The 27,777-nt window shown below is 39.0% G+C and overlaps 3 protein-coding genes across 19 annotated transcripts in view; 2 read left to right on the plus strand and 1 right to left on the minus strand.

The window, feature by feature from the left end:
• Nucleotides 1-1,254: 1,254 nt before the first annotated feature.
• Nucleotides 1,255-19,396, plus strand: moxd1l (monooxygenase, DBH-like 1, like). Its single transcript, XM_060864957.1, has 13 exons — nt 1,255-1,557; nt 3,071-3,217; nt 3,692-3,844; nt 4,765-4,848; nt 4,980-5,129; nt 9,606-9,708; nt 10,870-11,042; nt 13,251-13,351; nt 13,721-13,817; nt 16,047-16,106; nt 18,012-18,142; nt 18,235-18,343; nt 18,942-19,396. Exons 1-13 carry the CDS (start codon nt 1,282-1,284, stop codon nt 19,083-19,085), a joined length of 1,728 nt encoding a protein of 575 aa, XP_060720940.1. The 5' UTR covers nt 1,255-1,281; the 3' UTR covers nt 19,086-19,396.
• A 3,556-nt stretch (nt 19,397-22,952) lies between these two features.
• dusp23a (dual specificity phosphatase 23a) lies at nt 22,953-26,048 on the plus strand. The gene is made up of 2 exons (XM_060866174.1): nt 22,953-23,345; nt 24,639-26,048. The coding sequence occupies exons 1-2, from the start codon at nt 23,073-23,075 to the stop codon at nt 24,837-24,839; spliced, it is 474 nt and encodes a 157-aa protein (XP_060722157.1). The 5' UTR covers nt 22,953-23,072; the 3' UTR covers nt 24,840-26,048.
• Nucleotides 26,049-27,777, minus strand: part of afdna (afadin, adherens junction formation factor a) — a 100,436-nt gene continuing 98,707 nt past the window's right edge. For 16 of the 17 annotated variants that reach the window (XM_060866158.1, XM_060866168.1, XM_060866160.1 and 13 more), the window contains one exon: nt 26,049-27,498. In XM_060866158.1, the coding sequence (XP_060722141.1) occupies nt 27,345-27,498 (154 nt within the window). In that variant the 3' untranslated portion in view covers nt 26,049-27,344. The remainder of the gene's footprint in view (nt 27,499-27,777) is intronic. The other variant, XM_060866166.1, reaches the window with a different exon arrangement.

Here is a 27,777-nt window from a genome sequence, read left to right on the forward strand (position 1 = left end):
AAGTATACACAGTATTTTTTATTATGGAGCAGATCATCTGAAGGACCCAAAGGAGGCAGTTCGGAGGTGCAGGGGCCTCAGTCTTCTAACCAGTAACCCTGGAGTTTAACTATCGTATATCTATCATTGAACATTTGATGGCTTTGGCAGGAAAGAATTAGTGTTAAAAAGGACATTATTTATAATCTCACGCTCTGGTGTCACTCAGATGAGCATTGGTTCCCTTTTGAGTCTGGTTCCTCTAAAGGTTTCCTCAGACTTGCTCATTATTTATAAATATATATTTATTTTTAAACGTTGTCTTTTCTATTCTAAATTTTTATATTTCTGTACAGCTGTTTGGAGACATTCTCACTGTTAGGAGATTGAATTGAAGACTCCCAGACGCCCAGAGCAACTTTCAGAAGTGCTTTTAAAGTCTCTATCAATAAATACATCGATGCTGGTTCACTAGATCACAGATTAATAATACCATCTGTCAAAAAACTGTTTTTTGGAAAAGAAAAAGAAGGTTCTAGTAACTCTGTATCTCTTCCTGATAGTCAAATACTAATATTTCTTCATATAATCAAAGAAAAATGGTTCTTCTCTTGGTTGGTTGTATAGTTAGGGGTATTGTTTGGTTCTCTAAAAAAGGTTCTAGATTCAAATTACTCTACATGGAGCAATTAAGAGCACCACAGAGAGACACTGGTGGAACCTTTTATGGTTCTAGATTTGACTGTTTTTTTAATAGTGCCAAAGATGATGACTGTAGAATATACAGAAAAAAAAGAAAATAGGTGTGTATGTGAATGTGTGAAATCATACACTTGGAGCCTTCTGTTAAAGGGTTGGACATATACTCTTAAATATGGGTTCTTAAAGAAAATCACTATGAGTAGGATGTTTTTTTTTTTGTTTTTTTAAATTAAATTAGATTTTGTAAAGAAAAGTAGTTTCTCCAGTCATTTAAATGTGTCTAATTTTTAAGTTTCCTACAGTGTCCCAAATATATGCAATTCAGCATGCAGGCCTTTCTTCTGTCAACAAAATTCATCTCACGTTACTCACATTATGTATACTTTCTGGAATTCCCTAGAACTGGTGAACTGAAAACCTGATCTAGGACACAATGGAAAATGAGAGAGAGGGAGAGAGAGAGAGAGGGAGAGAGAGAGAGAGAGAGAGAAAGGGAGGAGATGGAGGAGTACTGACCAACGTGTGAGTGTATAAAAGGACATTACCAACATTTCAGAGCTCAGAGCAGTTTAAGTGAGATTATTGTTAATTTTTGGAGCCATGATGGTTGTCTCAGCTCTCTTCATGCCCCTGCTCGTGTTCTTGGGCCGAACATCTGGAGCTGATGTAGATCCAACACTACCTTTTTCTGAGCATCTTGACTCAAACCTTAAAGTCCAGCTCAGTTGGGGTTTTGACTTGGTGAAGGACACCATCACGTTCAAGGTGACGGTGAACACCACGGGATGGGTCGGCTTTGGGTTCAGTCCCAATGGAGGAATGGCTGGATCAGATATCTTCATCGGAGGAGTCGGACCTGATGGGATTTATTTTTCGGTAATTCTTTATTCTGTTTTTACTCAGTATAAAGAAAAGAAAAGATAAAAAGAGAAGAAAATCCAGACATCCAAAAGATCCTCCAAAGTGCATACAGTTTAAAATGAATTAACTCCAGACGATCACTGTAATTCATTCTGTGATCACTTTAGACGAACACTGTAATTCAATTTTATGATAATAAAAAATGATCTAGAATAATATTCTGATGTTAAATTAAATCTTCTATCTTATGAAGGAAACAATGAAGGCTAATCAATTAGATCCAAATCGTTCAGTGGGACATGTACAGTAGGCTAGATGTTCTACATCAGCGGTGTCCAATCTTATACGGAAAGGGTCGGTGTGGGTTCAGGTTTCATTCCAACCAAGCAGAACCCACACCAGAGTCTACTAAAAGCCAAGAACAACTGATTAACAGGTGGAATCAGGTGTGGCTTCTTCTTGGTTGGAATGAAAACCTGCACCCACACTGGCCCTTTGTGGACACCGCAGTTCTACATAAACATTTGTGTTATTATTGACATTTTCTTAGTTTTTCTTATTGACATTTCTTAGTTTTAATTGGGATTATTATTCAGATTATTATTGACTTTCTTTTTTGGGAGCCATGATGGTTGTCTCAGCTCTCTTCATACCCCTGCTGTTGTTCTTGGGCCAAACATCTGGAGCTGATGTAGATCCAACACTGCCTCTTTCTGAGCATCTTGTCTCAAACCGTGAAGTCCAGATCAGATGGGGTTTTGACTTGGTGAATGACACCATCACGTTCAGGGTTAGAGTTTTCGGTTGATGGTATCCCAAGTCTGTGTATTCTAATGTAATCATAGAAAAGACTTTAAAAGTACTTTTGTATGTCACTCTGGATAAGGGCGTCTGCCAAATGTTGTAAATGTAAATGTACATTTTCTCTAAAGAGATGCTTATTTAGCATATTTGGATGGAGTCTCTAGTTCCAGCACTGTAGTTTGAGAGGTGAAGTAGTTCCACTATGTTTTCCCACAGTCCATGATACTGCAGTGAGGGAAAATTAATATAGTTAGCAAAATTATTAAGAATAAAAAAAATTCTAAATTAATATTGCATATGTATCACAAAAGTGAAACATTACAAGGGTGTAAAAACTTTCACTCTTTGTGCAGAATAGGCTCTGGGTTGTTAATTGGTGGATCAGGGTTCAAGCCCCAGCAGTGCCAAGCTTCCACTGTTGGGCCCTTGAGCAAGGCCCTTAACCCTCTCTCTGATTCAGTGGTGCTGTGTCATATCTGACCCTGCGCTCTGACCCCAATGTCCAAAATTAGGAGATGTGCAGAAAGTATTTCACTATGCTATAATATAGATGTGACAAAATAAAGGCTTCCATACTATTTAGAATGATGTCAGTTTCATCTGTTTGTCTAAATTTATTACATAGTGACTTGGTAAAATAAATCAAGAAAATTGTAACAGAGTAACATGTATTCATAAAGAGAAAACTTCCAGCTGTTTGATGAAAGATCTGTGTTTCATTAAGGACAGGAATGCGGATGGGAACGTCATGCCGGCCGTGGACGAGAAGCAGGATTCTAAAGTCCTCTCTCTGACCGAGGCGAACGGACAAACCATGATGAAGTTCCAGCGATCCATCAACGGCTGCGATAAAAATGACTTTTCTATCACAGTAAGTAAATGAAAGGAAATTCAGCACATACTGTATATGTCATAGTTCTGTCACTTTTGGACTGATTTCTAAGTTTCTATGGGAGTAAGGGGCACGGAATATCCTGCAGAGGGTTTATAATTTTTATGAATTATAAAATTTAGCCAGGTCTCTGTACGTCCGAAGGTGCCGAGTGTGTCTACACTGTAGCTTTCTTTCCCCTTCTTGTACTTTACAATCACCTTTTTATTGTCAGTTTGAGATCATTTTCAGAAAAAATATTCTAGATTTAATATCTGTTTATGCTCTTAAGTGCTCAGAAGCCATTTTGTCTTGGAAAACAGGTTGTTGGAAAACATCTAAAGCTAATCCTTCACAATCTTCCAGATGTGGAACAAAACTAATATGAAAAAATAAAAGTTCAAAATATTACAGTATGGTTATTTTGCAGGTGTGGAAAAAAAATAATCTGACATTCTCCTATTTTCTCTTCAGGAAATGCCAATAAACCTGATCTATGCCTACGGTACCACCGATGACATCAGCTATCACCAAAGCCGGCGAGGCACAAAGGAAGTGAACCTTCTAAACTACATGCCCCGATCCAGCGTCCCTGACAGCAAATACTTTGAAATGAAAGTGACCAATGTACAGCTGAGTTCATTCTTATGTCTCGTTATTCTTATTGTAGATGAACAGAAATTGTGTGAAGAGAGTGTCCTGAAAACAATCAACTATGATCATTGTACCACTGACAATCGATGGTCGACATTAATTAATTTACAAGTATTATTTGTATAATGCTTTTAAAAAACACTTATAGAAATACAGCTGTCAATGTATACTTAAATCCCTTGAGAAAATCTTGTGAAAGTGCCCTCCAGATTGCCCTTAAGGTAGATAAAATATAAAAACATTATCTCTATGGATATTTTTACAGTAGATGTAATGAAGTGCCCGCTATGTTGCCCCTAAAATGGATAAAACGTGACAACATGCCCTCTAGGGTATTCTTCCAGTGGAGATATTGTGACGAGGAGCCCACTAGGTTGCACCTAAGGTAGATAAAATGTGACAACATGCTGTCTAGGTTATCTTTACAGATAGATAATGTGATGAAGTGCCCTCTAGGCTGCCCATAACATAGATAAACTGTAACAAAATGCCCCCTAGGGTATTTTTTACAGGAAAAACAATATGATGAAGATAAAATATGACAACATGCTGTCTAGGCTATACTTACAGTACAGATAATGTGATGAAGTGCCCACCAGGGTGCCCCTAAGGTAAATAAAATGTGGCTAAATGCCCTCTAGGATAATCAAATAAAGCCCCCACAAGGTTGGCCCTAAAGCAGACAAAACTTGACAACATGCCCTTTTATTCTTACAATAGAGGGAAACAAAAAGGCTATTTTTAGAGAAAGAATAATGTTAAAGATGATAATGTAATGTTAAATAATGATAAAGACCCCTATAAGTTTAATAAACTGTTTACTTTATTTAACGTATTTTTACATTTTTTCTCATTAAATCTATTTTTAATCTAAGTTTTTTATATCTTTGCAGTTTACGATACCCGCCATAAACACTTACTACCTCTGTAAGATTATGAATCTTCCAGTGTTTGACAGGAAATACCACATCTACCGTGTAAGCAGCAGTGTTTATTTATGAGTCTACTGTAGCTTCATGTTAATTGAGCTTACAGGTCTGATTTACAGTATTCGTACGAATCTAATAGACATCTCTTTAAAGATATTTTCACCATATTTCGTCCACAGATAGAACCAGTGATACAGAACCAGGACTTTGTGCATCACATGTTGCTGTACCGATGTCCACCATCGGTGACCAAGTTCTCTGAGATGCAGTGTTACACTGAGGAAACAAAATGCTCCCAGGCCATCGCGGTTTGGGGCGTTGGAGGAGGAGTGAGTGATCAATATCAAAACAAATACCTCAATCATTTAGTTCAGCAGGACTTACTGAATGCAGCAGCAATTACAGTATATATATATATATATATATATATATATATATATATATATATATATATATATATATATATATATTCTTCTACTTTTTCCTACTTCTTCTACTTTGGGCTTTTCCTGTTAGGGATCACCACAGCGAATCATCTGTTCCCACCTAACTCTATCCTCATCATCCTCTACTGTCACACCAATTACCTTCATGTCCTCATTTAACACATCCATACAGTATATCTCCGCTTTGTCCTTCCTCTTGACCTCTTACCTGGCAGCTCCATCTCCAACATCCTTCTACCAATATAACCATCTCCCTCCTCTGTATATGTCCAAGCCATCTCAATCTAGTCTCTCTGACCTTGTCCCCAAAACAGCCAACCTGAGCTGTCCCTCTGATGTGTTCGTGTCTAATCCTGTCCATCCTCATCACTCCTAAAGAGAACCTCAACATCCTCATCTCTGCGACCTCCATCTCTTATATACAGTATATATAGATGGACCAAAGAGATGATGAGTCTAATTTGATTTAAATTGAATTCTGATTTAAAGCCCTTAAGTGATTTTTACCTCAAACACGTGAAACCGTTCTGTAGTTGATATGGTTGATATAGTTGAACTTCTTTAAAAACACAGTGGTGAGAGATCTTTATAATGATGTGAGAAGATTAGAGATAAAAATAAAAAGCACATTTTGGTAGTTAATTCTCTATTCAAGGTTCTCCGAACGTAAAAGACTTAAAAAAAAGCAACCAAATATAAAGCAGGAAATTATTCCATAATTTAGGAGCAAATGCAGACAGTCCATGACTTTGTGTCCTTATTGCTATTACATTTACAAACATGTATTGTGAAAAATTCTCCTTCTTATTATAACCTACCTGGATGTTTAAGATAAATAGCTTAACCCAAAATGCTAAAAATAAATAGCTACAGCACTTTTGCATGATCCATAATCTAATAATTTTGTAAATTATGTAAATACTTCTGTAGAAATTAAATTCAGTACATTTTAAGATCCGGCCCCCAAAACAAAATGTGCTTTGGGGATAATTTTAAATAATTTTCCTATCCTAAAATATAAACCTTTTCACCAAAGGTAAAGAGGAAAATATTGTGTTTAACCCTTAGTCTGGCTGATTTATTATTTTTTTTTAATATAACAAATTAAACAATAAATAACATTCAGGTAAAAAAAATGAACAAAATATTTAACAAAATAATTACAAATATAAGAAATTGACAGTTTATAATTGTTGGTTGAGGTAGAAAAAGAAGGCTAAAAAAAACCCCATTGTGGTGCACAAGGTTAAGAAAATAAAGTGAAAACAAAAGTTTTTCAGCTTTGAATCATGACAAATGTCTTTCGTACAGAATTCAACACGGACTTTAGCTGTAGCTTGACTGCTGACATAAAGCTTGTGCTTCCTGGTTTTCATATAAGAACTGAGTGCTTTAATCCCCATTGTGCAAAAAAAACCCAAAAAAAAAACAAAAACATTTTTGCACCTAATCTCAAAATAATTGCTTTTTGGTGCCAGATTTTTTTTTCTTTTTCAGTTTATTCTAATCTTTTATTCTTCCAACCAAAACATTCTAATCCCAATTATATATATAAAAGCTCTGAATTTAATACCTGATCGTTGTAACGGGACAAAACACAGGAGCAAAAACCATGGACAAAAGATCAAAACCAGATAATCATTACACATACTTCAGTTATTAACACACTGAGATATTACTTCACATTGTGAGTGTGGAGGTGGGGTAATTAAGCACTGTGTGAGGTGATCGTGTTCAGGTGAGTTCGAGAAGCGAGAACATGACAAAGTTGTGTAGTCCACAACAGCCTTACGAATACACCATGTTAAATGGAATTTGACCCGAGAAGCATTTTATGACCTTTTGTTGTGGAAGTTCCGAGGTTAGAGAGATTTAAAGAATAAAGTATAACACTGGTAGACACGAGCAAGAGTAAAAAGTTTACACAATTTATTGTGCTCAGCTGTGCAGCAGGACCCAACACTCCACATGTATCATGAGGGATGAAGGGCCACCATCATTGATTACATCAAGGTTTTATAGACAGAACTCAAGAAAACAGAAGATATGTAAAAGCAAAACATCATCAATCATTGGCTCAAAATTACCGCATGCATCTCCTGACCAAGCTAATCTGACCAGGCCAAGGTCTTCTAGAGGACCTATTGGACATTATTTATAGACAACTCGTCCCCAGTCCCTACTGCCCTTGTCATAATCGTAACAAAACCTACTGATGACGATGTCAGTCTCTGGTCATGACGCACACAGGGTACAAGCATAGAAGGACAAAGCCTTATGAACATCTTAAGATTAGAAATTTCCACCACAATTCCCCCCTTTTGTCCCTGGGACAATACACAAAATTTCAATAATCATTAATCTGTAACCAAATCTAGACTCTAAATAATATATGCTATTACTAATAATCAACTACTTGATCCACAGTATTATTAATCATTTGCTTAATCAGTATCACTTAATCAGTTATGAATATATTCTCATATGGCTTAGGCTAAGTTTAATCATGTATAATCTCACATCAGCATATCATTTCCCTTGTAAGGTTTTCATGAACGCGTCATAAAATACATGAACTTCAGTGGACAATACGCTGTTTTTGTGGGGACAGAACCCAAGCAGAAATGCAGTTAAAGACAAAGCATTAAACATCTATCTCATTGTAACTTTTCTACAAGTCAAAAGTCTCTACTGTTCGTATTAATCTTTGTCTGTTTCCGGATCCGTCTGGCCAAATTCAATGAAATAGTCATCGTCGAATGGAGGAATCCATTCTGTATCATTGTCAACATCGTCTAGTTTCACAAGTTGTTTGGTCGTTAGGTTGGACATTATGATGTGATGGACGCATTTATATGCGCAAGGGCCAAACAAACATAATAAGATCACTACCACACTCACTGGGATTATCATTGATAGATAGGGAGTCCACTGTCCAAACAGTGTATACCAAAGTCCCCAACTTTGATCTCCGTGTTTATCTCGTTTCATTTGGTTTGCTACTTTATGCATATCCTGCAGTGCATCAGATATAGACCCACGATCGTCATCATTAGAGGGAATGAAGGTGCAACATTGATCTCCTATCATGGCACATACCCCTCCCTCTTTAGCTAATAAAACATCTAAGGCTATTTCTATTTTGTGTTGTAGTCAATCTAAGGGCGGCGAGTTCTTGTTTGATACCCTCTGCTGCCCGATTAGTGGAGTTAATATAAGTGGCAAGCCGATAATGTGTGACTTCTAGTTGATTCCATACCTGATGATTCCAAATTTCTTTGGAAATTGTTTGGAATCTTTGGAAAGCATGTCAACAGTGTTAGAGTTGGAATCAAATATATTTGCATTAAATGACTCTATAATACTGTAGATTATGTACAAATAGTAATGTTACTTGAATTTGCACTTATTTGTTTTCTTAATTTGCAGTGACACTGTGACATCTACTGAAAAGTACAACCCTGACACCTGATTATTATATATATATATATATATATATATATATATATATATATATATATATATATATATATATATATATATATACATACATGTACATATATATATACATATAGATATACAAAGCCAAAAATCACAAAATTAAAGTAGAAAAGTATCATTAGAAAGTCCTTAAGATTAGCACGGATGCTGGTTAATCACATTTGGTCAATTTTGGTGTTTTCGTGTCGGAAATATCTGAAAGTTTCCGATTTGAGGCGAGTCAGTGAGGCAAGTGTCTGTAATTAAACGTTTCCTCATCTCAGAAGCTGATTTTGAGTTTTTTTCAGTTATTAGGTGTTATTAGTTTCATGGAGAAAGTTACTGAAATATTGGGATGTGGTAGCTCAGTGATTAAGGTGTTCAACTACTGCAAGCCACAAGGTGTTCAACTACTGCAAGTTCAAACTACTTAACCCTTGCAAGGCCCTTACCCCTCAATTCCTCAGGTGTATAAACTGAAATTAAAAAAATGTAAGTCACTCTGGATAAATGCTGTAAATGTAAATGAATTGTGAGCAAACTGCTTAACATGTAAACACCTGTACAGCAGCTCTGTAAATCGATGAAAAACAAAACACACATGACGTAGGTTTATTGTTCATCATTTCTCAAATCTTGCAGTATTATTTTGTAGTTTAATCAAGAAAACCTTTATCTTCTCTTGCTGCGGAGATCTGAACGCACCTGACATCATAAATACCATAACAAACTTCTCAAGAGGACCTGAATGCAAAATTCAATAGATAATTCTTCTACTCTGTTACTTGTTTATCAGCAAATACATTTTTAATGTTCAAGCATTTTTTTTTTAGAATAAATAAAAAAAATTATTTTATAAAGCTTTTATTACATCTTCAGGCTTCTGAATTTCCTGAAGCAGCTGGACTTCCTGTGGATAAGGATGGAAATGGGACCTTCTACAGGCTTGAAGTGCACTACAACAACCCTAACAAGATCGCAGGTACAAATACACACAGGTAGCCAATCTGGCCAGTTGATAATAATGCGCTTCATAGATGACGTATGTTTGTGGCCCAACCCGGAATTGATCATCTCTGTGGTTCAAGAAAAAGCCAGTAGAATTATTTCTTCGGTTTTTGGATTACTGATAAAATAAATTGTGATCCACAAAAGTTTACAATTCTCACATATGATGTGCATCAAGATAATTCAAGACCAGATAAGATAACTTCACCACACATGATCACATAATTACACACGGCCACCACCACCACCGCTGACTCTTTTACTCTTTATTTAAAATAATTTTCTCTGATAAGGATCCACTTATTAGGTGAATTTGGAAGTGTGTAAGAGTGTGTAATTAGTATAAACACAACAAGGCTGTAGTGGTAGATGAATTGTGCTGTTCGCCGTGATGACGTTTAACATCCTCGACAACCTCAGTCTTGACACAAGTCATAGTCAAGACACAGAGATGCTAAAAAAAATTCACAAAGGTGTATTACTGGTGTACATCTTGAGCTTTTATTAACCACAGAGCTTATTTAAGGTCTTTAACCAAAACCTGATCGAAAAACTTTAGGACAACAGAACCTGAAGTGTGATAATGCGAACTCGTATGTGAGATTGAGGACTCATACCTGCAGCACTCACACTATATACAGTACACACTCATTTTAAAGCAAAACACAGCATCTTGCATGCATGTAGCTTTGGATTAGTGCATCTGAAACACGAAGCGGCTGCTTCAACGTCTATGCTGTCAGACAAGTCAGATGTGCCTTAAAACTTCTATATGGGATGTAGGAACTCATGAGTCCTGCTGTGAGCTGTGAGTGTTTTTTAGCTACGAGTATTAACACTTATATGAAACGCAGTCTGATTACAGCCACGCCCCCGAGTACAGCATGGGGCTGCGACTATTGGACAGTGATTGCATTTCAGCGCCACATGACTGCAACACACTGATGACAATGAAACCAAGTGCAACAGAAAATGATATTAACGTCTGACACAAGATCAGTGTTTTGTTTTAAAGAAATCAAGTGTCAGATTTAAGGTTCAAGAAATCAGGTGATGTGAAAGCATTGCATTGGAAGCGTTTCAGATGAGATCGTACATTGATTATGATTGTGATCTTGTATATGTGTGTGTGTAGGTGTTGTTGATAACTCAGGCTTGCGGCTTTACTACACGGCTCAGCTGCGGCAGTACGATGCTGCTGTGCTGCAGACGGGACTCATGGTGACATTAGGGAAGTTATACGGGATCCCGCCAAACATTTCAGCCTTCCTCACTTACGGAATGTGCGACACCACCTACATTCCCCAGGTACACCACCACCTACATTCCACATGTACAGCACCACTTACATTCCCCATGTACAGTGCCACCTACATTCCCCATATACAGCACCACCTACATTCCCCATATACAGCGCCACCTACATTCCCCATATACCTCACCACCTTCATTCCCCATGTACAACACCAATTACCTTCCCCATGTACAGCACCACCTACATTCCACATGTACAGCACCACTTACATTCCCCATGTACAGTGCCACCTACATTCCCCATATACAGCACCACCTACATTCCCCATATACAGCGCCACCTACATTCCCCATATACCTCACCACCTTCATTCCCCATGTACAACACCAATTACCTTCCCCATGTACAGCACCACCTACATTCCACATGTACAGCACCACTTACATTCCCCATGTACAGTGCCACAGGTGTTTTCAATACCTGATTGAAAACACTTCATTGAACCTCTGTTCTTCAGAGTGGTAGTCTTTAAGGGGTTGAATAATTATGTCAATGAAGAATTCACAAAAGAAACATTTACTACTGTATTACAAAACTAATTGATGTCATTTTAGTTGCATATGGTTCTTTAAGAAGTCCTTGTAGGATTTCATTCTGAATACAATTACAAATGTACACTAAATTCCCTAAAACCATTTACAGCATTGGGGGTTGAATAATTTTGAACACAACTGTACATCACCACCTACATTCCCCATGTACAGCACCACCTACATTCCCCATTTACAGCACCACCTACATTCCCCATTTACAGCACCACCTACATTCCCCATTTACAGCACCACCTACATTCCCCATGTACAGCACCACCTACATTCCCCATATACATCAACACCTATATTCCCCATGTACAGCACCGCCTACATTCCTCATATACAGCACCACCTTCATTCCCCATGTACAGCACTATTACATTCCCCAGGTACAGCACCACCTACACTCCCTATTTACAGCACCACCTACATTCCCCAGGTACAGCACCACCTTCATTCCCCATCTACAGCACCACCTACATTCCCCATGTACAGCGCCACCTACATTCCCCAGGTACAGCACCATCTACATTCCCCAGGTACAACACCACCTACATTCCCCAGGTACAGCACCATCTACATTCCCCAGGTACAGCACCACCTACATTCCCCATATACAGCACCACCTACATTCCACATGTACAGCACCACCTACATTCCCCATGTACAGCACCACATACATTCCCCATGTACAGCAGCACCTACATTCCCCATGTACAGCACCACCTACATTCCCCATGTACAGCACCACCTACATTCCCCATTTACAGCACCACCTACATTCCCCATGTACAGTACCACCTACATTCCCCATTTACAGCACCACCTACATTCCCCATTTACAGCACCACCTACATTCCCCATTTACAGCACCACCTACATTCCCCATTTACAGCACCACCTACATTCCCCAGGTACAGCACCACCTACATTCCACATTTACAGCACCACCTACATTCCCCATTTACAGCACCACCTACATTCCCCATTTACAGCACCACCTACATTCCACATTTACAGCACCACCTACATTCCCCACTTACAGCACCACCTACATTCCCCATGTACAGCACCACGTACATTCCCCAGGTACAGCACTATCTACATTCCCCATGTACAGCACCACCTACATTCCCCATATACAGCACCACCTACATTCCCCATGTACAGCACCACGTACATTCCCCAGGTACAGCACTATCTACATTCCCCATGTACAGCACCACCTACATTCCCCATCTACAGCACCAGCTACATTCCCCATGTACAGCATCACCTACATTCCCCAGGTACAGCACCACCTACATTCCCCAGGTACAGAACCACCTACATCCCCCATTTACAGCACCACCTACATTCCCCAGGTACAGCACCACCTACATTCCCCAGGTACAGCACCACCTACATCCCCCATTTACAGCACCACCTACATTCCCCAGGTACAGCACCACCTACATTCCCCATGTTGATGAAATTATTTCCTGTTGTCATTTATGAATAATTATATTCATGGCAACTTAGAATATTATATAAGCTACAAGCTGTGGTTTAAAATTTTAGTAAACAATATATCGACACAATCTCAAGCTGTATTTATTTATTATTATTTTCTTTAATCACAAGAAGTTGAAGGTTTGAGGATGTTCTGTGTGATAATCTTTTCTTTAGATCCTCTCTCAGTCGCCTACCGGTGCTAAGGACCTGCAGGTTTTTGCAGCTTACTTGCACACACACCTGGCAGGAAGGAAGATGCGAGTCGCACATTTCAGGTAAAAAGAAAACAACCAAACAAAAACCATTGTGAAGCAGAAACAGAGAAGCAGTGTTTGTGTGTTTATCACACAAATAGAAGCTAAAATGGAAACCCCTGAGAGTTGAGAGAGAAGGCGTAAAATACGTTTTACCGATTGAACTGTCAAAATAACAAAAGCTGTTTGGAAGCCATGGGAACATGAGACCAGGTGTGTGTGTGTGTGTGTGTGTGTGTGTGTGTGTGTGTGTGTGTGTGTGTGTGTGTGTGTGTGTGTGTGTGGAGTGAAAACTGATGCTGATTAAAATGATCATTAATTACTGAATAGAAAGAACAGAAATGTTAAGAACAGGGTCACTGTGTGTTCACATCTTTCTGTGTTCTTTAGGGATGGAGAGCAGATTGATTATTTAGTGCAGAATGAACACTATAATTTTGAATTCCAGCAATTGACAAACCTGGGAAAATCCAAAAAGGTGCAGCTGGTAAGTGTCGAGTTAATTACATTTCATCAGAAATACAATATGAGGAAAAGTTTTTTTTTCTTGTACAGATTGTCCAGGGGTCTCATTTATAAAGCGTGCGTACGCACAAAACGGGGCTGGAAACGTACGTACGCCAGTTTTCGCGCAAAGGTTGTGATCTATAAAAAACAAACTTGACGGGAGAATGTGCGCACATTTAAGCAAACTTTGAGCTGTGCGTACGCACATTCTGGAGACAAAGGGAATTGGCGACACAGATGGTGAGGTCGTGAACTGAAGTTAGATTGTAGAAAATACATGTGAGAAGAACGATTATAAGAATTAATGACATTTAATTTTCACTCCATTTCATACGTTATATCCACATTATCATGAGGATTAAATCCAACAGTGTTATTTGTGCCGATTGTTTTAGGCTATATACATCTAGTAAAATCCAAACGTAATTCAAATTGTATTAAAAATAAAATAATAATAATAATAATCAGCTCTACTCCGTACAGGGTGTATCCTGCCTTGATGCCCAATGACGCCTGAGGATAGGCACAGGCTCTCCGTGACCCGAGTAGTTCGGATAAGAATGAATGAATGAATAATCAGCGCTGCCTTACAGTCACATTGTCCACAACGGGAGCGCAGGAGGAGATGGCGCGAATAGCATGAAATACCCTTTTATTAGAGAACTGCAGAGCACAGTGTAAAAACGAAATATTTTCCTTAATATACATATATCATAAAATGTCAAAGTCTGCAAATACAGTCATGAAGCACAATCGCTACTCATCATCGGTCCTAACTATTACGGTGTTCATTACAAACCGTCATGAAGAAGCATGTGTTCACTATAACATTTTCGTCTTAAATTTTCGCCCACAAATTAATTCTGTGATTTTGTCAAGGTGTTAACGATCAGTCTAATTGCTAGAAACATATAAATCCTCCGGTGACCCGGGTATGTAATGCTTCATGATGGCACTGCTGGCACTGTTGGAGGATTACGCCAATGGCAGAATAAGGAGAGAACGAGTTTTCAGGGACCATGATGATGACTGGCTAATAAGCCGATTTAGATTCCCTAGAGCTGTGCTCTTAGATCTATGTGCTGAATTGGGTCCAGTATTAGAGAGGGCAACACGCCGGAACCATGCCATCCCAGTCCAAATACAAGTCCTCACCACTCTGGGGTTCTTGGCAACCGGCTGTTTCCAGCGGGAATTGGCAGACAGGTAAATTATTTATATATAAAATAAAAAAACTATAAGTAATCCTCAACTTTGTGTCTAAGACCTTTTTGTACAGTATATGAAATAATTCTATTGGAATCTATCATCTCACCCTATAGGTCTGGTATATCACAGCCGTCCCTGAGTGCCATAATATCTGTCGTTTTGAATGGTATACTTAATATGGGTAGTCGATACATCAGGTTCCCCTACACTGTGTGAGAACAGGCCGAAATTAAAATGCAATTTGTAGCAATGTCTGGTTTCCCAAATGTAATCGGCGCAATTGACTACAGTCATGTTGCTATAAGGGCACCATCTGAAAATGAATTTGCTTATGTTAATAGAAAGCATGTGCATTCTATTAATGTGCAAATCATATGTGACTCCAACATGACCCTCACAAACATTGTGGCACGCTGGCCTGGTTCAACACATGATTCCTTTATCTTGACACATAACAGTGTAGGGAACAGACTAAATGCAGTACATGATGGCTGGCTTCTTGGTGAGTTTAACAATATTAAAAAGTAGAAACTGTAACAATTTTGTTTTTAATATAATTGTAACAATGTTGTTTTTAATATAATTATAACCTGCAGGCGACAGTGGCTACCCCCCTGAGACGCTGTCTCCTCACCCCATTTTTAAACCCGCAGAGCGCAGAGGAAACTCATTATAACGAGGTCCACTCTCGTGCCCGCGCAGTGATTTGAATTGGCTATTTATGGTTAAAAATGGCGTGTACAGGGCGGGATTTCACGTACGCACATCTGTGGGTGATCTGTGATTTATAAAGGGAACATTGCTTAGAGGAGTGCGTACGCACGGTTTTATAAATCGGAATTTTTTTTGGCATACGCCATTTTTGGCTTTTGAGCGTACGTAAACTTTTAGTAGGGATCCTACGCACAGTTTTATAAATGAGACCCCAGTTCATTTCGATGCATGCAGCATCCCGAATAATGGTGAAGAATCTAAATAGACGCTTTTCTTCCTCTCGCAGGGCGATAAGCTGGTGGTGGAGTGCACCTATGACACCAACAATCGAACAGGACTCACTTGGGTTGGTCTAACACTTGTGCTGTTTTAGGAAAATGTTAAAAAAAACACACGTAGGTGGTGGTGGGATGTGGCTGGAGACGGAGCTGCACTGCAAAAAACAATGTGGAAGATTTAAAGATCAGTCAGATTTAAAATAAAAGAAATATGCTACTAAATACTACTAAATACAGCGTGTATGGAGTCATCAACGTTGTGGATGGAGTGGCCCTTGGTGGTGGCGGGGTTATGGTATGGGCAGGCGTATGTTATGGACAATGTTATGGACAATGAACACAGGTGCATTTTATTGATGGCATTTTGAATGCACAGAGATACCATGACCAGATCCTGAGGCCCATTGTTGTGCCATTCATCCACGAACATCACCTCATGTTGCAGCATGATAATGCACGGCCCCATGTTGAAAGGATCTGTACACAATTCCTGAAAGCTGAAACATCCCAGTTCTTGCATGACCAGCATACAGTACTCACCGGACGTCACCCGTTGAGCATGTTTGGGATGTTCTGGATCGGCGCATACGACAGCGTTTTTCAGCAACTTCATACAGACATTGAAGAGAAGTGGACCAACATTCCACAGGCCACAATCAGCAACCTGATCAACTCTATGCGAAGGAGATGTTTTGCACTGCGTGAGGCAAATGGTGGTCACACCAGATACTGACTGGTTCTTGTGTTGCATTTATAATTTTGTTCAGTGTAGTTTTGATTATCCGTTATCTGTCCGAACCCCAGCATACGCCCGTTACCATAGAAACGATACCGTAATTGTCAGGGAATAGGTGCCTCCATCTTTAAATGCAGGGATATCATAACAAACTGGGGATTTATTAAAAATAACAAAACTCCAAACACATGGAAACACCAGAAATAAACTGGATTGAAATACAAAATTAGCAACACAAAACCGAAAGCATTTAACCAGCAGCTGGAAAGAGGAAACAAAACCGGAAGACAAAAGACGTCAGGTATCTATATTGGAGGTATTCAGTGAAACATAAGGAGTCGGTGTGCAGAGGCGGGAACGGGAAAAGGATCCGGAAGGGGAAACTCACGTGAGGACACAAAACATCAACAAAAGCACTTGGCGCAAGACTTAATCAAACTCAATTCAATTCAATTCAAATTTATTTGTATATCACTTTTAACAATGGACATTGTCTCAAAGCAGCTTTACAGAACATAAGAAATATAATACAAAAAGTTTAATATAATACAGAGATTCAAGATTAATATTAGACTTATACTGTATGTACTGTATATGTGTTTGTATTTATCCCCAATGAACAAGCCTGAGGTTACTGAGGCGACTGTGGTGAGGAAAAACTCCATTAAGAGGAACCTTTAGAGGAACCAGACTCAAAAGAGAACCTCATCCTCATTTGGGTGACACTAGAGGGTATGATTATAAATACACAGTAAGATAATTGTGTATTGACGAGGAGGTTGTTGTCCTTAAAGACCACATGGAGTTGGCATCTCCTCTTATAATGTCTGAATCTTCATAAAGCAGAGTACAACTGGAGCTGGTAAACCTTTAGTTGCCTCAGGATCCTCACAGCGTTGGCCTCATCTTACTGAAGGTTCGAAATCTTCATGACACGGAACACAACTGGAGCTGGTACAATCTCTGGATGTCTCAGGATGTGTAGAAAAAGAGAAACAGTGGAGAGGAATTAACGTAGCTGCTGTTCATAATATTAGCAAGTGCAAGCTGATAATGTGCATTTGATCAGATGAACTGGAACACAAGATTATGGGATGTATTATGTGTATGCCTGACTAAATTGAATTTACAAACTGAATTGCCCAAGTCAGTCCAGTCATGATAGTAAAATAAATAATATATTAATTTTAGCTAACCTTGCTGTGGTGTAATTCTTTATTCTGCACTCTGTTCACAGGGGGGTCTGGGAACTAATAATGAGATGTGCCTGGCATTTCTCTACTACTACCCGGCTATGGAGCTCAGCACCTGTAAAAGCTTCCCCAAACCGCAGGCACTCATGAGCGAGATGGGAGCAGCCAATGCCACGTAATACAGCGACATCTACATGTGTGTCTCCATGCTCGTGATTCTCACACCACAGTTCATGTGAAACTGTTTTACCTTTCTTCACTGTACAGAGACTGGATAAAAATAATGAGCATGAAGGTTTGGGATAACAGCTCAGTCCTGGAGTATCAGCAAATACTGAAGAGGATCGATCAGAACGTCTTTGTTGGAAACCTAGAGGTGAGTTAAACATTGGGACATTTACAGCATTTAGCAGACGCCCTTATCCAGAGCGACTTACATTTTATCTCATTTTCTTTTATACAACTGAGCAATTGAGGGTTAAGGGCCTTTCTCAGGGGCCCAGCATTGGCAGCTTGGTGGACGTAGGAATCTAACTCACAACATTCCGATTGGTAGCCCAACACCTTAACCACTAGGCTACCACATCCTAAAAGAAAACAGGAGGCTTTTCTGCCATTCGGCGGCCATCTTGCCATCAGCCATACAAGATAGCTCAAATGACGCAAACTTCTTTTGCATCATTTCTGCGTTGTGTATCGTAGCATTTATAGATCAGTCTTAAAGCTAAAGATCTTTTTTTAGTATAGTTTATAGACCTTCTTTTCACTCACCAGGCAGTTCCCCTCTATCACATAAGTGTTTGTTCCTAAGCAGCTCAAGTTTGAAGGCTTTATCGTCAACACTCACCTGACTCGTTTGATTAAATAATTAAACATTTGATTTTAACTGATTAAAAATGTCCAATATGTCGATTTCCAGTTGGTTAAAATGCTCATCTAACCCCACGGTGTGATTAATGCTCTTTATCCCCCAGAGCAACTTGATGAACACAGGGAAGATTCCTGACCTCAAGTTGTCTCAGTCTAGCAGCTGTGTAAGAAGCAAAGCTGTGATCCTCCACAGCGCTGTGATGGAGATCCTGCTGCTCGGACCGACGCTCTCACTGATCCTTTACTAACATCTTCACCTGCAGAACAACACACCAACTCTCTGTAGAAAATAATCCACTCTCACTGGAATGAATGATCAAATGTCACTTCCTGTTATGTCAGATTTTCAATCATATAAAAACGAATCATGATGAATTACATACTTTCATATATCATATATGATTAGAATCAACTCTAACACAGTTGTCATTATGTGGATCTGATGCTTGATAAATCTAAACTGAGTCTCACGGTGTCTAAACCTCAGTTTAAATCAATCATTAGTTATACATCAGATGTATATTCAAATAAATGTAGATTGAAATGAGCAGATTTCTGTATGTGGGCTGATTTCTCTCTCTCTCTCTCTCTCTCTCTCTCTCTCTCTCTCTCTCTCTCTCTCTCTCTCTCTCTCTCGCTCTCTCGCTCCCCATCCCGTATGTCCCCCCCATGTCTTCATCTGCTATCCAGCTGAAGCTCTGATGTTTAAGGAAACTACAGTAACACATGCTCATCAGCCTTCATCACTTTCACTTCTGCTTTACTTTCTAAGAAAACGCTTTTACAAAAACTGACAATCCGTGATGCGTAGAGACAGGTGCAGGATGTTAAAAACTAGACTCATGTTAAAAACACCACTACACACAAAACACATACAACTGTTACTAATAAAATCATTATTATTACTCCAGCTACTACTCTGTACTCCTATTTCAGCTCCTACACACTACTACTTTTATTACTTCAACTCCTTTGGCTCCAAATCCTCCTTCTACTCATCATCCTCCTACTCAGACTGTGTGAGGAAAGGAAACCTCTTTTGGATGGTAAGAGTAACTGCACTTTATGTCAGGCCACATGAATGATATTTATGATATTTGATATTTCAAATAATATTTATCTACAGTAACAAAAATGTCTTCTTCAAAATGTCTTCTTCATTACAGAACAACTTAATGTTAGCAGGCAAGCTATATAATACCATCTAGCTGTTCTGTTAAGGCAACATGCAGTCTGAAGTTTCACACACACACACACACACACACACACACGCTCTCTCTCTCTCTCTCTCTCTCTCTCTCTCTCACACACACACATTCTCTCTCTCACACACACACACACTTTATTGAATCCCACATCAATGTACTAAGAGTTTACAATTTAGAATTTAAAATAGTATTGAGATGCTTCCTGTGGGCTTGAGGTAAGATTTACATGTTTTTTTTCCCTTCGCACACATTTGCATTTCTGTTTTACATGAAGGCATGAAGGGTTTTTTTTTCTCCGCAGAAGTGTTAAAGTGATGTAGGCGAAACACCACAGCGCCATCTGGCGATCACAGTGCGATTCATCATTACATGTGGCAGCGTTACAGAAGTAAAAATAAAAAAATAAAATAAAATAAAATAAAATAAATAAAGGGGGCACGGTGCCTTAGTGGTTAGCATGTTCGTCTCACACCTCCATGGTTGGGGGTTCGATTCCCGCCTCCGCCTTGTGTGTGTGGAGTTTGTATGTTCTCCCCGTGCCTCGGGGGTTTCCTCCGGGTACTCCGGTTTCCTCCCCCGGTCCAAAGACATGCATGGTAGGTTGATTGGCATCTCTGGAAAATTGTCCCTAGTGTGTGATTGCGTGAGTGAATGAGAGTGTGTGTGTGCCCTGAGATGGGTTGGCACTCCGTCCCAGTGTTGTAATGTTACGGAGTAAAAATACTTTGTTACTGTACTTAAGTAGAAATGTCACGTATCTGTACTTTACTTCGCTATTTAAATTTATGTCAACTTTCACTTTTACTCCACTACATTTCCTAGATAAAATGTATACTTTTACTCCGTTATATTTCCACTAAGCATCTTCGTTACTCGTTACTACAAAATAAAATCAGAAGAAATGTGTGCGACTGCAATAAGGGCGGTTTGGCGAATCACTGCTCCTAGATTGCATTATGCACATCCGCGAGAACTTCTCTCTACGTAGAAGCACAGGAACGTGCAGCGTGCACGCGCAGTCAGAGCTGGAGGCGTTTATCTATAACGTTAATCGGCGGAAAGCCGCAAAGACGGCAACCAAAAGCGGTGAAATTTCACTATTCTTATGACCAGAGTTGATAGCACAAACAAAATATTAATGCAAAGAATCCAAAAATAACATTTATTGATTTGATCTTTGTCTTGTGAATATTTTTTATTAATGACTGCATTCATTGGACACTGTTTGTAGAGAATGCACACATACATGAACTGATCTGATTCAAGACTGGCATCATTACCATTTAATAATACCATAACTTTTGGCTTACTATGTAGTCATATAATATATAATATAAAACTCTTCTTGTTTTAAATTCTCACTGATGGCTAAAACCCCCTAAAGATGAAACCCTATAACCGCCCCTGATCTTATGCCTACCGAAAATCACTGAAATTTTACTTTATACTTTTACTTCAAATACTTAAGTACATTAAATATCAGAAAATGACTTTTGATACTTAAGTACAGTATATATCAGATACTTTAAGACTTTTACTGGAGTAATATTCTAAAAGGTAACTTTCACTTCTACCAAAGTCTTTTTCTAGTATGATACTTGTACTTTTACTCAAGTATTGCTGTCTAGTACTTTATACAACACTGCTCCGTCCAGGGTGTATCCTGCCTTGATGCCCAATGACGCCTGAGATAGGCACAGGCTCCCCGTGACCCGAGGTAGTTCGGATAAGCGGTAGAAGATGAGTGAGTGAGAGAGAATAATAATAATAATAATAATAATAATAATAATAATAATAATAATAATAATAATAATAATAATAATAATAAAAAATAAATAAATAAATAAATAAATAAAAATACATTTCATACAAGTCTTCAAACTTTTAAGTGTTACTTATGTCTTGAACAGGACAAACTCTGTCACTTAAACACCTGAGCAGCAAAAAAAGAGATTTTAAATTTATTAATTCATCACTTTCATCTAACTGGATTATATCTGAAAAAATGTATTCTGCTTGGCCTTTTTTGTAGCTTAAATACAGAATATGTTTTGTCAATTAAATACTCTTGTAGACATAAACATGTCACGGTTTTACCTGAGTATTTCTTTTTATTATCCAGCAACATAAACACCAATGTAATTTCACTGAACATAATATATTTATATATATATATATATATATATATATATATATATATATATATATATATATATATCTATATATATATATATATATATCCATATATATATATATAAAAGCATGTTCAAATTAAAATGTACAGTTTGTGTGGATGGTTTTCTAAAACTTTTTTAGCTGGTATTTTTAGCTGGTTTGTTATTATTAGTTGGGGTAAAGAATGACAAACTCGTCACTTCCGGGTAATTCGAGAGCGACACTTCACACGCGCCCTTTTATTCCCTATATAATCAGTGCACTATTTATGCTGCTAATGAATGCATCATACAGCCTACTTAGTGCACTTAGTGGTCTGTACCAAGCGGTTTGGGACTCGCTGTACATGAAAAGGCTTCATGAAAGTAGAAGGTGGTTAATTAATTAATGAACAACAGGTTTCTAGTGGTGTCGTCTTTGAATCGACTCTATTTTTGGGGAAATATTAAGAACCGATTCGCATAAATGAACCGACTCATTTGTAAACGACACAACGGGTGTGGTCTCAGTTGTGGCAAAACATAATCTATAAACAGTTTACTGAACATTTCATTTAGTTTATTAGATTAGTTCTATTTCGTAAAAGAAAAGAAAAAAAACAACCAGAAAAAACATCGCAAATTTTTTAACCGTTTTTAAAAAGGGTTGAAAGAGTCGACTCTTTTTGGTGAGCTGAGTCAAATGATCTGATTCACTGCAAAGAGCCGGAATTCCCGTGACGTATCCGTGACGCGTTTAAAGGGTGGTGTAAGTAATTAAATCGTGGCACGAGAGAGAAACACGCAGGCAGGCGTATAGAGACCATTTCTCACTTCAGAGAGACAAGGAAGAGAAGGAGAGATAGGGAAACACATGGAGCCAACATCCAGAACCCCAACAAACTTCTCCTGGGTGGAGGGTAATAGAGTGGCAGCACTGGCTTGGCCTTCTACACCAGATCATTACTGCTTCTTACTGCAAAACGGGATTAAACACCTGGTGTGTTTGTGTGAATCCAAACCACCCAACTATCAGAGCAGTCCAGATCTCAAACTGCACCACATCCCCATGGTGGACTTCACTCCACCAAGTCTGAGACAGATTCTGACCTTCATCTCTATCACTGAACACATCAAAACAGGACAGGTGAGACACACACATCCCCATGGTGGACTTCACTCCACCAAGTCTGAGTCTGATTCTAACCTTTATCTCTATCACTGAACACATCAACACAGGACAGGTGAGACACACACACACACACACACACACACACACCCATGGTGGACTTCACTCCACCGAGTTTGAGTCAGATTTTGACCTTCGTCTCTATCACTGAACACATCAACTCAGGACAGGTGAGAGAGACACATACACTCTCTCTCTCTCACACAATCTCACTCACTCTTTCTCACACACACACAATTATAATAATATCAGTTACATAATTCTTACATACTAAACACCTGCTGTACTGAATTCTCCATTTTGATTGGTCAGACTTTACTGATTCAAATCGCCATTTATTTTAGAAGTGATCTCAGGATACAGTGATGTACAGTGTTTCTTGGATGTAACTGTAATCAGATAAATAGTAAAAGGTGTTGTGTGGTAATAAAATAATGGTGAATGTGCTGCTATAGTAAATAATCAGTGTCCTAATGATGCAGTCTGACTCATGATCTTAATCATTTCCCTTAAACAGCACGTTAAATTCTGTGATAAAAATCATTTAGTTTAAAATTCAACTGAACTGTTTAGTGGTGCTGAAGTTCTTTAGATCTACATTTAAAGCCTTTTTCAAAGCCTTGCTTTAGCATATTTATGAATTTCAGTAATGTTTTAAATATTTACGTTATTGATGTCTAAAACAGCCAGAAGAAATTCAAGTGTCCAGTTTTGATAAATCTGTTATTTATTCAAATCAAAGATCAGAGGGAAGTCGTGGCCTAGAGGTTAGAGAGTTTGACTCCTAACCCTAAGGTTGTGGGTTCGAGTCTCGGGCCGGCAATACCACGACTGAGGTGCCCTTGAGCAAGGCACCAAACCCCCCCAACTGCTCCCTGGGTGCCGCAGCATAAATGGCTGCTACGGGTGTGTGTTCACGGTGTGTGTGTGTGTGTGTGTGTGTTCACGGTGTGTGTGTGTTCACGGTGTGTGTGTGTTCACGGTGTGTGTGTGTTCACGGTGTGTGTGTGTTCACGGTGTGTGTGTGTTCACGGTGTGTGTGTGACTGTGTGTGTGTTGACTGTGTGTGTGTTGACGGGGTGTGTGTTGACGGGGGGTGTGTGTGTGTGTGTGTTGACGGGGTGTGGGTGTGTGTTGACGGGGTGGGTGTGTGTTGACGGGGTGTGTGTGTGTTGACGGGGTGTGTGTGTGAATGAATCGTCATTTCATCCGTTCTGTCGCTGATCAGCTCTAAATCGCTGTGTTCCTCAGGCAGTTGCGGTCCACTGTAAACACGGCCTCGGACGCACGGGAACCATGCTGGCCTGCTACCTGGTGAAGACGAGGAAGATCTCAGGAGCCGAGGCCATCAAAACCATCCGATGTCTTCGCCCGGGATCCATAGAGACCCGTGAGCAGGAGGGCGCAGTCCTGGAGTTTGAGCAGTTCCTCCATTCAAATACTCTCCTCTAAACAGCCCTCGGTAAACACCACCCTGTAAAAACCACCATCTAAAACATTCTCCTTTAAACGGCCCTCTGTAAACACCCCCCTCTAAACCCCCTTCATTCTTATCTCCTGTCAGAAATATCGTAATTGCGAGGTGAGAGATGAATTTGCCCGGAAATAATTTCACTGGTATTTGTGCATGTTAACTGTCCGGTCCTTCATTTTGTTTCAGAAAATTTTAAAATGAATAAATGGTCAAATGGTCAAAAATAGCTGTGTTTTGACTGAAAAAACCCCCCAAAACAATTACATTACAGGCTGGACATTTGCTTTATGAGACAGAGTTGTGACATGGCAATATTAAAAATTAACCATAGGATTGATGATGATTAGTCGGACCTGTTTATATCCCAGGGCTTCCTCCAGCTCTGATCTCAGCAGTCTGATACTCGTCCTTCTCACTGCACTGAACATCAGCAAACATGAACCAAATCCTTCTGTCTGTTTTACAGGTTTTTCAGAAGCTTACACTCAGGGTGTGTCCGTGAAACTCAGGCTGTTTCTATGACAACAGTGTGTACAAATACTATATAACCTCAGTCGTCATTGTATGAGTGTAAAAATAACTTCCTGTAAACACCCTCTGTATGGTCATATAATGCTACATAACAAGTGACGATGCTATGTACATTTCTTAAAGGCTTAAACGTTTATCACAACAGCCTAACGTAAGCCTGAACAGTGTCGCAACACCTTTATGGCAACACGGACGTCAGACTGGATTCTGATTGGTCAGATGACTCATTCCTATAGTTTATCGTTTCCATAGCAACAGCTAACAGGCACTGTTTATGTGGATGTTATACGATATTAAATGCGTTGAAAAAGTTATTCAAGTTGTAATAGGAATAAAGTACTTTGTAATTGAAAAAAATAAAAAATTGAGGGTGATAGTAACTCGGCATCATGTCGGGTCACAATTCCGAGTAGGAAACTTTAAGCCTAGAGTTTCAAGTCAGTAAAAAAAAAAACAGGGTGGAATGAATGGACACAGTGTCTGTAGCTAAAGGTAAATTTGTTGAAATCAAATGTTTCCTCGTCTCAGAAGCCGATCTCATTTATTACGCGTTCTGCTTAACATTTAAGCTCCTGAGAGGAAGGGTTGATTATGACATGTATAGTGACTTCATGATTTGATTAAAACATTTAATAATAAAAAACACCTGACACACATTCTTTTGTTGTGGAGTTTTTTTTTGTAAAATCTGAATTTATTTATGATTTACAAAAAGCCTAACATGTAACAACCATTAAAATGAAAATCAGAAACTCTTCCTGAACCTAAAGTGATAAGTGTGTGTGTAATAAACACAAAAACATGTCAGTTTATAGCTCTGAAGCAGAAATGAAAGAGGAAGGAATATTGACACTATAGTGTCATGGATTGGTTCAATTTACAAAGTTTGTGTATTCGTGAAAAAACAAAAAAACAACAATAATTTACACATCCATCAGCAATCCAGAGTGTGAATGAGCTCAGAAAAACAGGAAGTTTCAAACTCAACTCTGATACGGTGGTAAAGGGAAACGGAGCTAAATTCAGAATCCTGTTCTAACATCAGGGCTGAAATTAATAGAAAAGAAAAATAAAGAAAATGTAGGTATAAAAGACAGAAATGATTTTTCCCCTCGTTTCGTGAATGGATTTCTCCACCTGTTGTGATCCAGACCTGCAAGAAAGATCTGGGGGTGAAATAAATACCTGCGCAATCCAGACGTCTTTAACCTCGCACGCTTCAATCTGATCCAATCCTGATCGCCAATAAAAAACTAAAAGTGGGAAACTATTATAATAGAAAAATATAAAAATGGAAACTCTTTCTGGAAATGCCATCTAAACACAAAGCTCCTTGAATCCAACCCCGAAAGCCCAGAGGAAGACGACGAGTCTTTTAATCGCTAGGATTGTGAACTATGTGTTACTGTTTACTGAAAAGTCAGAGAGAGAGTAAGGATCTGTAAGGACCTCAATCTTCTTCGCTGCCATACTGACAGATGAAACTGGTCCGAATCAGAGTATAGGGGTAGAAAAAAAGGGGGGGGGGGGGGGGAGAGAATAATAAACCAAGTGTGGAAGTGTACTGATAAAAACACCACCAATAAAACGACCCACATTACGATCAGCGATATTTAAAAAAATAAAATATGAAGAGTGTAGTGTTTTTTTTCCTTTTCTTTTTTCAGATGTAACATTTCACAAACCAAAAATATGCCGTTTCAAATTTCTTATTAGAATTAAAACATTTGTACAGTGCTTTATTACATATCCGATACGCTGGAGGGGAAAAAAAAAAAAAAAAAAAATCACACAGTCGTGTCTCTGAACGCTAAAATGATACTTACTGGTCCAGTTAGGGCTTACAAATCTAAATACATTTGGGGGGGGAGAAAGGAAGCTCCGGTAGAATGTGTCTTATCCAGTGCTGGGTCAGGGATTAGTGTGACGTGGAGATAAAAAGCTCCGAGCTACTATTTGGTGTTCAGTTCATTTTCCAGCTCCATGAGTTTGCGTGAGGCCTTGACTTTGTTGGAAACTTCTTTCCCCTGTGAGAAAAGTCTCTGACGCTCCTTAAACGTGAGATTCTCCGGCGCTCCGGCTATCGAGTTCTCCTGATCCGCTCCGCTGGAACAAAGAGGATGAATCGTTAGGGCTTTTCGCATGTGACACGGTTTCCTAGGCGACGGTAAACTTGGGGTGTTCACACTGCATCCTCTATCACCTGGGATTAACATTCAACATCTGGCTCTTTATTATCTGATATTTCACACTGTACGCTCCTAAACCCGGGATTAACCTTAACCTTATTTGCAGATCCGCTTTAAGTAACGGCTGTGAGGAAAAAAGTCCACGTCTGTCGTTTCTGTACTCGAGCAACCTTTTTTTCTTTTTGTTGTATTGCTT

The sequence above is a fragment of the Tachysurus vachellii genome, chromosome 3, assembly GCF_030014155.1.
Source record: "Tachysurus vachellii isolate PV-2020 chromosome 3, HZAU_Pvac_v1, whole genome shotgun sequence".
NCBI lineage: Eukaryota > Metazoa > Chordata > Actinopteri > Siluriformes > Bagridae > Tachysurus > Tachysurus vachellii.

Excerpts from the sequence above, each read along its gene's own strand:
- moxd1l (XM_060864957.1), top strand. The coding sequence starts at position 1,282 with ATGATGGTTGTCTCAGCTCTCTTCATGCCCCTGCTCGTGTTCTTGGGC. Across the intron at positions 9,709-10,869 it reads CAACCCTAACAAGATCGCAG|GTGTTGTTGATAACTCAGGC; the intron begins GTACAAATACAC and ends GTGTGTGTGTAG. Across the intron at positions 18,143-18,234 it reads ATGGGAGCAGCCAATGCCAC|AGACTGGATAAAAATAATGA; the intron begins GTAATACAGCGA and ends TTCACTGTACAG.
- dusp23a (XM_060866174.1), top strand. The coding sequence starts at position 23,073 with ATGGAGCCAACATCCAGAACCCCAACAAACTTCTCCTGGGTGGAGGGT. Across the intron at positions 23,346-24,638 it reads AACACATCAAAACAGGACAG|GCAGTTGCGGTCCACTGTAA; the intron begins GTGAGACACACA and ends TGTGTTCCTCAG.